Source organism: Ciconia boyciana, chromosome 3, assembly GCF_034638445.1.
Source record: "Ciconia boyciana chromosome 3, ASM3463844v1, whole genome shotgun sequence".
NCBI classification, from domain to species: Eukaryota; Metazoa; Chordata; class Aves; order Ciconiiformes; family Ciconiidae; genus Ciconia; species Ciconia boyciana.
In genome coordinates this window covers 72,043,784-72,057,371 of record NC_132936.1, presented here as the reverse complement: position 1 = coordinate 72,057,371, position 13,588 = coordinate 72,043,784, and the positions used below count along the sequence as shown (strand labels likewise).

The 13,588-nt window shown below is 39.0% G+C and overlaps 1 protein-coding gene across 3 annotated transcripts in view; it reads right to left on the bottom strand.

The window, feature by feature from the left end:
* The window catches only part of SYNE1 (spectrin repeat containing nuclear envelope protein 1), a 270,199-nt gene that overhangs the window by 72,897 nt on the left and 183,714 nt on the right, over window positions 1-13,588 (bottom strand). For all 3 annotated transcript variants that reach the window (XM_072856086.1, XM_072856087.1, XM_072856088.1), the window contains 9 exons: window positions 12,631-12,765; window positions 12,313-12,468; window positions 10,291-10,500; window positions 8,607-8,708; window positions 6,756-6,875; window positions 4,752-4,952; window positions 3,894-4,067; window positions 3,299-3,430; window positions 278-474 (listed from right to left, as the gene is read on the bottom strand). In XM_072856086.1, coding sequence (XP_072712187.1) covers window positions 278-474; window positions 3,299-3,430; window positions 3,894-4,067; window positions 4,752-4,952; window positions 6,756-6,875; window positions 8,607-8,708; window positions 10,291-10,500; window positions 12,313-12,468; window positions 12,631-12,765 — 1,427 coding nt within the window. The remainder of the gene's footprint in view (window positions 1-277; window positions 475-3,298; window positions 3,431-3,893; window positions 4,068-4,751; window positions 4,953-6,755; window positions 6,876-8,606; window positions 8,709-10,290; window positions 10,501-12,312; window positions 12,469-12,630; window positions 12,766-13,588) is intronic.

Genomic DNA, 13,588 nt, shown 5'->3' with positions numbered 1-13,588 from the left:
ACCTGTATGGACATGGGGCTTTTAACTTAGTCATCTAAATAAGGTATCTTCTGAATTCCTCCCACCAGCTGTTATCTGGTACATGTTTTATTGCAAATGAGAGAGTATGATAGCACTTGTATGGAGCAGAAGTAGGATATTGTAGAGTAGTCATAGTAACACATACATCTTAGAGTACTTTCTTTTAAATGTCAAATCTAATAGTTCTGGGTTCAGAATGAGTTGACCTGAACAGCATAGGTGAGGAAGTTTATACTGTCCATTACATCAGCATTACCTTGTCCAGTGCTTCAGTATTGTCTCCAGCCTGTGAAGCTCCTTGGTAATCTTGCTGGTGTTACTCAGCCAGTGTTCTCCTAGTTGGTTCAGTTGACTTTCGAGATCTGAGCAGCTAACAGAAAAAAGGAGCCTTTTCCCATCATCTAGCACTTGGTACAATTTAGATTGGTATTCAGTCAGGTTAGATCTCAGATGCTGTAACAACAGAGGAGACTGTTAGATAACTCTGCAGGTCTCTGCTACCACACTTTCTCAACACTTAGTTTTCTTTTATTGCATTTTGTAGCATATCCAATGTCACCATGGCACATCACATTTTTTCCCTCTGCTCCAGCTCTAGAACTCCCTGAGAACCATAATTCAGGTAACCTGCTCAAAATCTGAACGTGCTATCACAAAACCCCTCACTTCATTATGTCTATTGATACCTCCTTATGATGAACTCCTCCTTGGTGTAGGTATTTTAAACCTGAAAAGAACAATTTCAAAAGAATCTTTGTGGGGCAACACCACTTCTGAGAGAAATTGATTAAGATGTCAGAACTCAATCTACCATCTGCTGAAAACTCTACCGCAATGAAAGTTAAATGTGTCCAATATCAAGTTATTAACAGTGGCCGCACTTCAGCCTTTTCAATGCCTATCTTCAGCTCCCTGGTCATCTAACTCTTCTTTTACTGATCTACCCTCCTGCTATCCATGGCTACAAAAGAGAAGATCACCCCCCCCATCCAAATCCCTGAACACAGAAGCCAATTGTTATGGCAAAAAAACCAAAAAAAGGTGCCGAAAAAGGAAAAGCTGTTAATACTCTTACCCTGAATCCAACTGGGAGCAGAGACAGATTTCATTTAAATGGTAACTTGTGGATGGGTAAAGAATTTGTATATGTGGGCAATATACCTGCCAAATTCTGCTATCATTACACAAATAGTAGAGATTTTTAAAACATCTGTATATTTGACTAAGCTTGAACACAAAATGTATGTGCATTTCCATTTTTCAGTTATGCTGAAGCTAATCTGAAGATAAAGTGTACAAAACTACCAGTCTCATGGTGAGTACATAAACTTTCTATCGCTCTTCTTTTCTCTTTCATATAGAGCTCTAATAACTTAACAGAATTTTTATATTTATATGTGTGTGTGTCTGTGTGTGTACTTACATATAACGCATATACACAAATAAACGTATAACTCCTAGAGAGTAGCATAAAAAATTCCAAGATAGCCATAAATTAATTATGATGTATTTTTAACCTAAACGTGGTTACAAGGAGAGAAAAAATGGTATTAAAAATTATGCCATAGCAGAGTCTGACAATCTGGATTTGAATAACCTAATTTACGTAACTGACAAGAGAAACAAAAGAGGAAAACTAGTTTAGGGTCAGGACCAACATAAACAATGCCTAGCATTAAACAAAACCAAAGTAAAACCCACACACAATAGATTGCTTAAGTTCTCCTCGTACCATTGCAAAAGCAGAAAGCTGTCTAGTAAAAGAACAATATACATAAATTCAGAGTAGTCAAGAAGTCAATTTGCAAGAAAAATTTGGCAGACATTTTTCTGTAAGACAAAACAAGAAAACAAAAAAACCCTAACCAAAGTGTCTGGTGTATAACGAGACAAAGACAAAACACTAGACCAGAATTCGCATTTTGAGAACAGATGGAAAAAACAGGATGTGGTAGAAAACCTATATTTAAACTACTAGTTCTTGTTGCATTTGAGAAGAAGGAAGGCAACTCGGGGAACCACACGTTGTTCAGCCTCATCTTGCTCTCTGGAAAGGTCATGGAGCACACCCCCTAGGAATCCATTTTCAAGGACAAAAAGGACCAAAAGGTAATCAGGAATATTGAGCTTGGATTTACTAACTTGACAGCCTTTTATGACAAAATTACTGTCTCTGTGGATAAGACTAACTTCAGTATGGCCTTTGACACCATCTCCCATGGGACACTCCTCTGGAAGTGGAGAGAGTGTGGGCTGGATAAATGTTACATGGGTTGAAAACTAGCTGCATTACCAGTCTCAAACACTAGTGATCAAAGGCTCGATGTCTGGCTGGCAGACTGTAATGGGCAGAGTACTCCAGGGGGTGTTAATATTTGAGCCCAAACATCTTCAACATCTTCATTAATGGCATGGATGATGATAGAGAGTACTCCCTCAGTAAATTTGTGGATGACACCAACATAGGGAGAGCAGCTGACAGAAAAAATGGCAGGCTTAGTCCAGAGACACTTTGATAAACTTGAGGTTGGAGGCAGCAGAAACCTTATGAGACTCAACAAGAGGTGCAAATTCTGTGCCTTGGGCAGAATAACCCTGTTTCTCAGTAGAGGTTAGTAAGGGAATGGCTAGCATATTTAACCTGGCATCTTCCATAAGCAAGACATAATGAATAAGGCAAGCCACAGCACTGGTCTTCATTAGGACTGTGAACAACCGGCTTAAGTTGTTTTATTATCCCCATCTACATGGTGCTGTGGAGGCCACATGTAGTGCATCTGATTCTGCCTGCCCACATCTCCCACTGAGTTCAAGAGGGAAGCAGTCAGAGTCTGGTGTAGAGCTATTAAGATGTTTAGGGACCTAGAGCACACGTTCTTTAAAAAGAGGCTGAGGGAGGTGTGCTTGTTTTAGATTGACAAACAGGAGGCTAAGGGCCAGTCTAACAAAGGCCTACAACTATTTGGAGTAGAATTAAAAAGATTATAGAGGTAAATGCTGCTCAGTAGTGCCACACAATATAAAAAGGACAATGGTGACAAGCTGAAAGTTGAAGGTTTAGATTGGGCATTATAGAAAACCTTTTCAGTAGGAGGTGGTGCAGCACTGCAATTGGTCCCCAGCTCAGCTGTGGGATCTCCATCTTTTAAGGTTCCCAATGCCGTGGCTGATCCAGCCCATGGCAACTGTCCTGCTTCAAGTGGGAGGCTGGACTAGATGACCTTCAGAGGTCCCTTTCATCCAACTTTTACATAAAGAATGTCTAAAAAGCACCAACCTGAAAAAGTGTAATCCGGTCTGTAAGCTTTTCTTCTGTCTCTTCCACCAAACCAACAGTGGGTATGCTACCTTCAACAGACTCCAGCTGTCTGGTAAGTTTCTGGTAATCTTCATCCAGATGCATCCAGGTCTGCAAGCACAAATTATCCATGTATATGTATATGGTGAATATTGGTGTATATGGTATATATTGATCTGGCTATCTAGAATTTTTATTACTTGCTTTCTCAATCTGAAATCCTATAGCTGCATGGTTGTGAGTGTACAGAAATAGCAGTACAAATGTCCAGTGAACCTATAATAAGATAACATCTCTGTGTCAAACTCAGCTTTTAGAACACATAGAAAAAGCTGTCATGTTCTTGTCAGCTAAAGCTAAGCAGCTCTTTTAAATTTAGAGGAACACAACTTATGTCACCTGAAGGTCACAACAGTTAAATAGCAAAGATTATACATAGTCTATCAGTGCCTTGTGTGTATGACAAAAGGGAGTGATGTCTATCAATTCTGTCCAAGCACAGGAAATCAACATTACAGAATATCCTGGTGGATGATCACTATAGCAGTACAGAAAAGACCACAGAAATTCTCACCTCTAGAATGTATTCCAGCTCCACACCTCGTTTATGAGCCAGCTTTAATACAGCTGAAGCTTGTGTCATTAGCTCTGAATGTGACTGAGGTTCCTTCAAGAGGGCAAAGCTACTCATCTTTCTAAAGAGCGTTTCCGTCAGGATCATGTGAGACTCCAACCCCTGAAAATATTCCTGACAAATTTGGGTGTGAGGGAGAGAGTAAAGAGAGAATAGAAAAGAGAAAGTGCAATTGTTACTCAATTCATTACCACTAAAACAACATTTTAAGACAATAGCAGTACAATCAAATAGCTGTAGACATAGAATTAGGTAACCTTTTCACTCCACCATCATTTCACAAAATCCAACACACAATACAAAAAGGACAATGGCCTTTTTAAAGAAAGAAAGAGATCATCCTTTCCACACAAATTCTATCCCAACTCTCATTCCTTAAACAAAAATAGCTTAAGTCAGATATACACCACCAAAAAATTCTGCCTAATAAAAAAACATGGAAAAGTCTTGTTATATTTTGTGGGTGCTATTACCAAATGTAAATTTCCATTGCAAAAATAACGCAGCGGTGAATGAAATTGCTATGTAGCATGAGAGGACAAGAATAGGAACTTGTTATCAGAATGAGGAAGAAAATGTGATCTACCTGGGTTAACCTTCAACAGAGAATTTGAAAGTTACTCAGTCAGAACAGTTCATTGATTCCAATTTAAAATACAGTAAGTTTTAATATCTCGTGATTTAATACTAGCCCACCATTCTGAAAAGCTCCTGAACCTTTAGGAACAGAAGGTTAGCAATTTGCTGTGTACAAGCTTACAGTCATGATTAGTCCTGAAATACGTCCCAGTTTCTTACCTTATGCTTGTTAAGTAGCGCTCGAACCTCATCCTTAGAAGCAACAATCATTTTCTGGTCACCAGCCATCTTTTCTTGGCCTGTTTCTAACAGGTCAGCCAGGTCCTGCAAAGCCCGTTCATACTGCCTTTTTAGAGCCAGATTCTGATTCAGGTCACTCCGTCTGGATCCAATGATCATCATTAGCTCATCATACATATCCTTGGGGGCAAAGAGTAGCAATGGTGATTCTTATTTCACACCTTACACACGTCTTCCTATAAGCAACCTTACTGTCCCTGTATTCCTCTGTGAATACTACCAGAATAACATCTATTCCCAGCTCAGAAAGACTGTGCAGATATACTGACTTAATTGATAAATTAACAACTCACCATTTAAAGAGAAAAAAAATAAACAAGACTTGCAACTCTTTCAAGTGCATGTATTCGAGAACAAAGTTAGCAGAATCTCAAAGGCTTGCTTTAGGTAGCAAAGGAGTAGGGTGATTGGGCTTAAGTCACCAAAATCCAGACTCCTGCACACTGCAGATGCTGTTTACATTTTGCTTCTTACAATGCAGGGGGTTGGATGGACTCCATCATGGCTACAGACTACAGGCATCTCAAAGCCAGATTTGTCTCCCTCTCCTGCCCCAGCAGTTTACTGGTAGCAAGATACATACAACCCATAGTAAAAACCCAACCAGGCCCAAAATAGCAATATACTCCATATAGAACAGTAAAGTGCAGAAAAAGTGCAGTGTGTATTTCACAGTGTGCCCATACTGCCAAATTATAAAATTAGCCAAAAGGAAGAATCTCATTAGTTCCTGTGTGCTATTACTCACCTTGTATACCTCAACCATAAAAGTAAGAACAACCTACAGATGCTTTTCTTCACTTGAACAGGATTACTTTCTTGTTTTGGTTTTGAGAATTGTGTTCTCAGAACATACATCTGACTGTGAGGGTAAGCCCGTAAGACATCCAGAAACTAATAAACCAAAATATCTCTACAACCATGCAGTGCTACAGCAAAGTACCCACCCTCAGACTGCAGCTGGCTCTCTTAGGTTTAAAGAGACAGTTGTGAGAAGCACAACTGTCAAAAAAGCAAAGGGAAGGCTTTTCTAAAAACTGAAATCAAGGGGAGGGGGATATCTACACATAATCTGACAGCAAAAAAAGCAGGAGGCTCCAAGACCAAAAGGATAAAGAACTGGGCAAAATACACATTTGCACAAACTCCTTGTCATTAATTTTTAAGTGAGATCACTGTTTTGTTGGCTTAATAAGTTTATAGTCAAGTTTCAGTTGTTTTCTTTGCTTCTGATTTATTATTATGTCATTATAAAGAGTAAAATTCAGTTGTAAAACTTCTCCTCAATCTTTCCTTAAGCATTCCCCTGCCTCAGCACCAAACTGCTCACAAAGGACTTTCAACAGCCTTATAAAAGTTCTGGATCAATTACCTACATGTATCTACTTCAGAGAGCCTTAAGAGAAGAGTCCTACTACTTAGGTATGTTCAAAACCAAGTCTAACTGAAAGTATGCAGGAACACGAGAGGTGTTCTAGTAAAAGCAGAACATTTCCAGTTTCAGATCATACTTAGCTATCTATCCCCCTTCACCTCCCTCCTTTTTTTTTTTTTTAAAATGAGGTATGTGAGAGAGAACTAAGCCCCAGATCATGAGACATCGGTGAGAACAAGGCTCAACCGTCAGCAGACATTTATGTTTACATGCCTAACTTTATCTATTTGAACAGAGACTCAACGAGAGCTGAAAGAAAACATGTTTTTGTGTGGTTTTATGATTAATACTACTAATAATAGAGATGTTAGAAAATTTGAAAATGCAAAAGTAGAAAAACTATGTGAATCAGGGAGAAAATAATCTTTTATACACACTGAAATGCTTTTAAATATGCTTTCCTAAACTGCCTTATGAGCATTAAAAAGGAGCATACTAATACCTTTGACATCACCAGACAGGTCTAGGATGGAACTTAAGAACCATACCTGGATCTTAGACAGCTCTTGCACAGAAGGTTGGTCAATTTGTAGCTTGTCTACACGCTTCTTTAATTCATTGATTCCAGTATCTAGTTCCTTCAAACCTTCTTCTGCCTGCAGTATGACCTGGAATTGAAAATTACATAATTTAGTTTGAAGGTTTAATAACAGTACTGTAGGTGCCATACGGTAATATTGTTTTCTGTTTTCTCCCTGAAGTATTAATCAGTCCTTCAGTATGCTGAAATTTTAAAGGATACTATAAAGAAAAAGTATTAATTCAAAGTTGGGAGAGCACAGCTTGTTTCTTAAAGTTAAATAAAATATGGCATTCTTATTTTTTAATAACAACTGTTTTAGTATCATACACTATTTTATACAAAACCTTGCTGTGAAGTTCCATGCTTTTAATTATATGGTACAGGCACAAAAGGACTATTAGTTGTTCTAACACCTTCTTTTAAAGCATTCTTTTTATTAACACTCATTCCTGTCACATCTGAGCACCAAGAAAACAACCATCACAGCAAAAGACATGCATGATAGTAAAGAGCTGTGCACAGTTCCCTTACAGGACTAGGATAGGGCCAAAGCTACTGTCAAGGAAAAGGACTTGTACATCCCCTTTTGTACTTGGAAAATGACAACTGAAAGCACGCAGTTTGGTTTTTGCAAGTGTACGCAGGTGATAATTTGACTTTTTTCAATGGAAGCTACAAGAAACAAGGTCTTTCAACCTAGGAGTCTCTGCTGAATTAATGCATGCAAACTATAACAAAGTTAAAAGCACAAGGTAGACTCCTGTAGTTAAAGTCCTTTGTTAAGGCCCTTTCTTGGAAACTGCATATCCAAATGCTTAAACTATATATGTGAGTAGAACTCCTGACTCCTAGTAATGCCAATATGCAAATTACAGTCACTAAACTGATACTTCATGCAGCTAAGTTACCTGGCTGATTAAGGGCCTTATTTCTACTTTCCCAATCATGTCTTGAATGAATAGCAAGGCTTTTAATTTGAACGTTTTATCAGCCAAGGTAGATGTTCAGAAAAAAAATCAATTCAGTTGGTTTTTTTACCATGTCGTTTTCCTATTTGGTAGTTAAATTAATCATATAGGAGCTAAATTTTTACCAATCTTTCACATCATGGAAGATAGGAAAGAAAGACACAGAGACACAGGTCTCTTACTTATACATGAATTAAAATTCCTTTAAAATCTGATTATCAGATACATAAAGGCCAGTATTTCTGTTTAGCTGAAAGATAAGTCTCCCTCTCAGTCACCTGCTGGAACCAGACAACAGCAGATCTTGGGTAACAAGAAACATCTGTAGAAAGAAGCCCTTAATATACTTCATTCACTTTTCTCGTTGGCAAAACAGAAACAAGGAAAGAGGATGTATTTTGTCGTATTATTAATTAATTATTCATCAGGCAATTCCTGATAAAGAAAAATCAATTATTGCCTTAAATTAAAATGAATAACAGTCAAGATATTACTATAAACCAGTGCAGAAGAAAATGCTTTTGTTTTTTAATAAAGTGTAATAGACAAACAATTTAGCCCAACTTGAGACTTTTTTTGGTTCATTGAAGTTTTCTTTCTTTCAAATAGTGCCCAGTGTGTGCATTACTAGGTCACCTGGGGAGATAAGAAATACACTTTGTGTTCAGTTTTTTTTTAATTTATAAACATGTGTAGTACACTCTTGGAAGTACTCATTTTCACATACTTTATGTGAACACATACATTCTCCCATAAAAAGCAACTGTTCTCTAGAAGCCAGTTATACCTTGACTAGAAACTTTATCTCTTCCCTCCCCCCTGCCCAAGTAATAGACGTTTGGTAATACCTGCATTTGTTCTGTTTCTGGTCTCTCAACTGCCTCTGCTAGTTTCTGTAGAACTAAATATTTGTTATCAGCCACGGATGTAAACAGGAGCTTCAGATCATTCTACAGGAGACAACAACAACAACAAATTATAGCCTATCATGGCACAAACCAACAGAAAAATATTTATGTTCAAAAAAGTTTAAAGCATTGAAATGTTACAATGTCAGCACTAAGGCATAAAAGCTATTCAACAGTGAAAGCACCATAATTATCCAACGCAAAACATGCAACATTGCTGAAAATCCATAACTGGACATATATGAGCAAAGAGCTAAACCAAATCCTATTCAAAACATAACCTGTGAACACAATTCTGCTTTTGCCTTCCAATAGATAATTATTTAGCAAGGGTCAGTTAGCTTCATTTAACAAAAATACATTATTATTGTGTAGTTTATTCAATCACATATGCTCATAAACAAACTAGGTTTTACTTTTTAAGACAAGCTTTTTTCATTACAAACTTATATAACAAATATATAAGCAAATATAACAAAAAAGTAAACAAGGCTTCAACACATTACAGGGCTAACTACACATTACAACTTTCAGAGTACCTTATGAGACTAGACACATACATACTACTTAACAATTTTGCCAAACTACAATCAATTTTTTTTTTTCATGCATCCATCCCACAAAATTCCTAATATTGGTAAAATAGAAAATAATCAGCACATTTCTCTAAGAGTTTTAGCATTATATAGGAGTGTGTTTCTGATTTTTTTTTTTTTGCATGCAGTAATTCTTTTAAATGTTAAATATCTCTGGTATAACAATAAGGCACAGGATTCTAATCAGCTTGTCTCCTTTCTTCAGCAGAGGAAGGCCTTTTATTGAAAACTGTTGAAATTATTTTTTTTCCTATCTACTGCAGAGGAAAGGTTATGGACTCTGGAAATAAATCCTGTAGTAACAACCTATGAAATGATGATCCTAATCTAAAGACACCAGCAATCTATTTTCCAATTTTTTTTTCTGCAGTTTATGTTTTTTTCATTAAAACTAAACCACACTAAAAACTAAACCAGGCTTTATATGACAAGACTAGGAGAGAAGGTAGAGACCAAGTAAGGCCTGAAAACATTTCTAAACTCTGTTTGCAAAGATTTCTAAAAGCAAACATTTCTCCACTTCTCTTCATTTTTTCTGCTTTGCTCAATACAGACAGCTTGAGATACAAGCTCTTATAGAATACTGGGATGGCTTAAAGGTGATCAGAAAGGTGGGACTCAGTATTATGTTTTCCATTTTATCACAGCTAATAAAAACAGAGTACTCTATCATTTATGAAATTATAGAATGTGTAGCAACTCTAAAGTTGCTTTTTCTCCTTTGAGAACAGTAGTCAACAACTTCCATTTATTGCAATGCCAGCAGGGTGAGAAAGCGTGGGATGAATGATCACTTCTACAATAACTGCATGAGTTGCAGGAGCCTTCTGGCAGAGAGTTTAAACTTTGGATCATGATTTGGGTGCCAAGTTTTGCATAGCCTAAGAAGAAGTTTGATTTTCAGTAAAAACCTGTGAAAACTTGTTATCTTGATTTGGTACCAAAAATTCTCATTGCTTTGAGAATCACATCCTTTATATCCCCATTTGACATGTACCCCTGTTAGTTCCTTCAGATGGGCATCATACCTTGAAAGTCACTATTTGCTGGAGCCTTCCTTTCATCTGATGGCATCTCTGGTTTACTACTGACTCCAGGAAGATCAGTCTTCTTAGGAGACAATCCAAAGTGTCTTCTATAATATCCCTATTATCACCATTCTCAGGAAATATCCGAGCAAATAAATTCTTGTTCTTATCCATTTCTTCTGTTATCTCTTTGATTTCTTTAGCAAGAGACTGATTTTGTAGAAAAGAAAACAAAGTGACAATTAGACATTCTAGAAAGCAGGCAAACATATTGCCATAAGCATTGCCAATTTTGCAGTGATGCAGTGACTTTTTTACATTGTTAATATACACACACTAGACAAGGTTACGCAGCTACAGTATTTCTGATAATAAAAACCCTCCAGACTGCTCTGAGGAAAACAAGTGCTGAAATAAAATAAACCTGTCCGAATAAGGGCTTCGTGAAGCAGAAATCTATATAGCTGCCGAAAAGGTCTTTTTCCCTCCCTCTCCCCTCCCTCCCTCTCCATTTCACGTTGATGAATTTGTACTGTTTCCATATCCCAGAGCATTCCTCCCTCTTTTTCACTTCATCTCAATTTCAACACTGTGGTGTTTGTCAATACTTAGCAAAGAAGTTAAACAGAAGAAAGACTCTATGTTTAATTCTCTTCTGACCAGCCAAAATTCAGCTCAGGTGCTGCTTTCTGCAACATTCTTGTATTGCGTTTGCGTGGCAAGGTTTTGGTAGCGGGGGGGCTACAGGCGTGGCTTCTGTGCAAAGCTGCTAGAAGCTTCCCCCATGTCCAATAGAGCTGATGCCAGCCGGCTCCAAGATGGACCTGCCGCTGGCCAAGGCTGAGCCCATCAGTGACAGTGGTAGTGCCTCTGGGATAACACATTTAAGAAGGGGGAAAAAAACCCCTGCACAACTGCAGCCGGAGAGAGGAGTGAGAATATGTGAGAGGAACAACTCTGCAGACACCGAGGTCAGCAAAGAAGAAGGAGGGAAGGAGGTGCTCCAGGCACCAGAACAGAGATTCCCCTGCAGCCCGTGGTGAAGACCGTGGTGAGGCAGGCTGTCCCACTGCAGCCCATGGAGGTGAACGGTGGAGCAGGTATCAACCTGCAGCCCATGGAGGACCCCACACTGGAGCAGGTGGACGTGCCCGAAGGAGGCTGTGAACCTGTGGGAAGCCTGTGCCTGAGCAGGTTCCTGGCAGGACCTGTGGACCCGTGGAGAGAGGAGCCCACGCTGGAGCAGGTTTGCTGGCAGGACTTGTGACCCCACGGGGGACCCACACGGGAGCAGTCCGTTCCTGAAGGACTGCACCCCATGGAAAGGATCCACGCTGGAGCAGTTCATGAAGAACTGCAGCCCGTGGGATGGACTCACATCGGAGAAGTTTGTGGAGAACTGTCTCCCATGGGAGGGACCCCACACTGGAGCAGGGGAAGAGCGTGAGGAGTCCTCCCCTGAGGAGGAAGGAGCGGCAGAGACAACGTGTGATGAACTGACTACAACACCTATTTCCCCGTCCCCCTGTGCTGCTGGGAGGGAGGAGGTAGAGAAAATGGGGAGTGAAGTTGAGTCCAGGAAGAAGGGAGGGGCGGGGGAAGGTGTTTTAAGATTTGGTTTCTATTTCTCATTATCCTACTCTGATTTTGATTGATAATAAATTAAACTAATTTCCCCAAGTCAAGTCTCTTTTGCCCGTGACGGTAATTGGTGAGTGATCTCTCCCTGTCCTTATCTCAACCCACGAGCCTTTTGTTATATTTTCTCTCCCCTGTCCAGCTGAGGAGGGGGGTGATAGAGTGGCTTTGGTGGGCACCTGGTGTCCAGCCAGGGCCAACCCACCACAATTCTCTCCACAGTGAATAAAGTTACTTCTAAACAGTAGCAGAATACTGCAATTACATAGACATGATGACAGCGATATGCCACTCATCTAGGATTCTAATATTTTCTTTCTAAACACTACATAAAATGCACCCTTATAGGCAATTTAAAGCAAGTCCTATTGATAGATTCCTTACCTCTTGCTTGCAGAGGTATGTTTCTGTTTCTTCCTCTGGCAACAGAGCTGTAGCAACAAAGACCTGTTCTTCCATACCATCTAGCCACAAAGAGGTGGCTGTTACACCATCATACAGCTTCTGTTCAAGGTGCAGGCCCTCCTCCACCTGTCCAGCCTGGGCAAAAGGAACCAGGGAAGTTGAGAGCAGAAATAGAAGATACTCTTTCTAACATCTAATATTTGGGAAAGGGCTGGATTTCCAGGTGGGAGCTAGAGGAGTTTTCATTGTAAATGTGGCTCTGCTAGAAGACAGATGTAAAGACAATTAAAATGTTACCTCAGATGACACATCTTCAAAGGCCTGATTCAATTCAACCAATACTGGCGACACTGAGGATTTATCCTCATCCTGTCCTTCCTCCTTATACAAAGGCATTCCAGATAGCAGTCTGTTTGGTCTGCTATAAAGCTGCTGAGATAGAAGTACTAATTAGAGTGCTTCTACCACACATATAGGGCACAAAATTCAGCTATACAGATTCTACTGCTGACTGAGGTTATCACCAAATAATGCTCATGGCCCTCCCGCAACTGTATCTTGAACAAAAGATTGCTCAACAGGAAGTTCACTAGAAGTGCAGAATAAATACTTGTGGCCAGAAGTAGCAATGACTTGTTTTTACCAAAAAAACAATTAATTACTGTGAAATGAATACAAGATATTTAGAACTCTGGAAGCTGATTTTAATGTAGTATTATATAAAGAATAGTGGGCCTGGGTCTACTAAAAATAAAATGGAGGATGTATGTTAATATAGCTCTTGGACTGTTCCTAATTTAGTTGATCAATCCCTGCTTCTTTCAGTAAAAATTCTGTGGCTGAAATCACTTGCTGCTTTGTCACATACTCACTAAGACGAAGAATTGAATGTAACCAATAAATTCAAACTGAAAATACCAGTTTTTCCTCTAAGTTGTTGCCAGAGTACTGGTCAATTTCAGAGGGACAATTTGTTACAGAATTATCCTAGGTTAGATAAGTAGATCAAAATTTTTTCTGAGCCCTCTCTTCTTTTCTAGTTTATTCACCTGAACGGTAGTGCAATTCAAATCACTTTGAACAAGAGCAGCGCCAGTGCCAATATTTAATAGTTTTCAAAGATGTCACAAAAATAAGTTGTTCCATATTCTTTGCATTAACTACATCACCTTAATGCATCTGCTATGCACATACTGTACCTCATGTTGTGACAACTGCTTTCATAGAGAAAATGCAAAGAGTAATTAAAAATAGC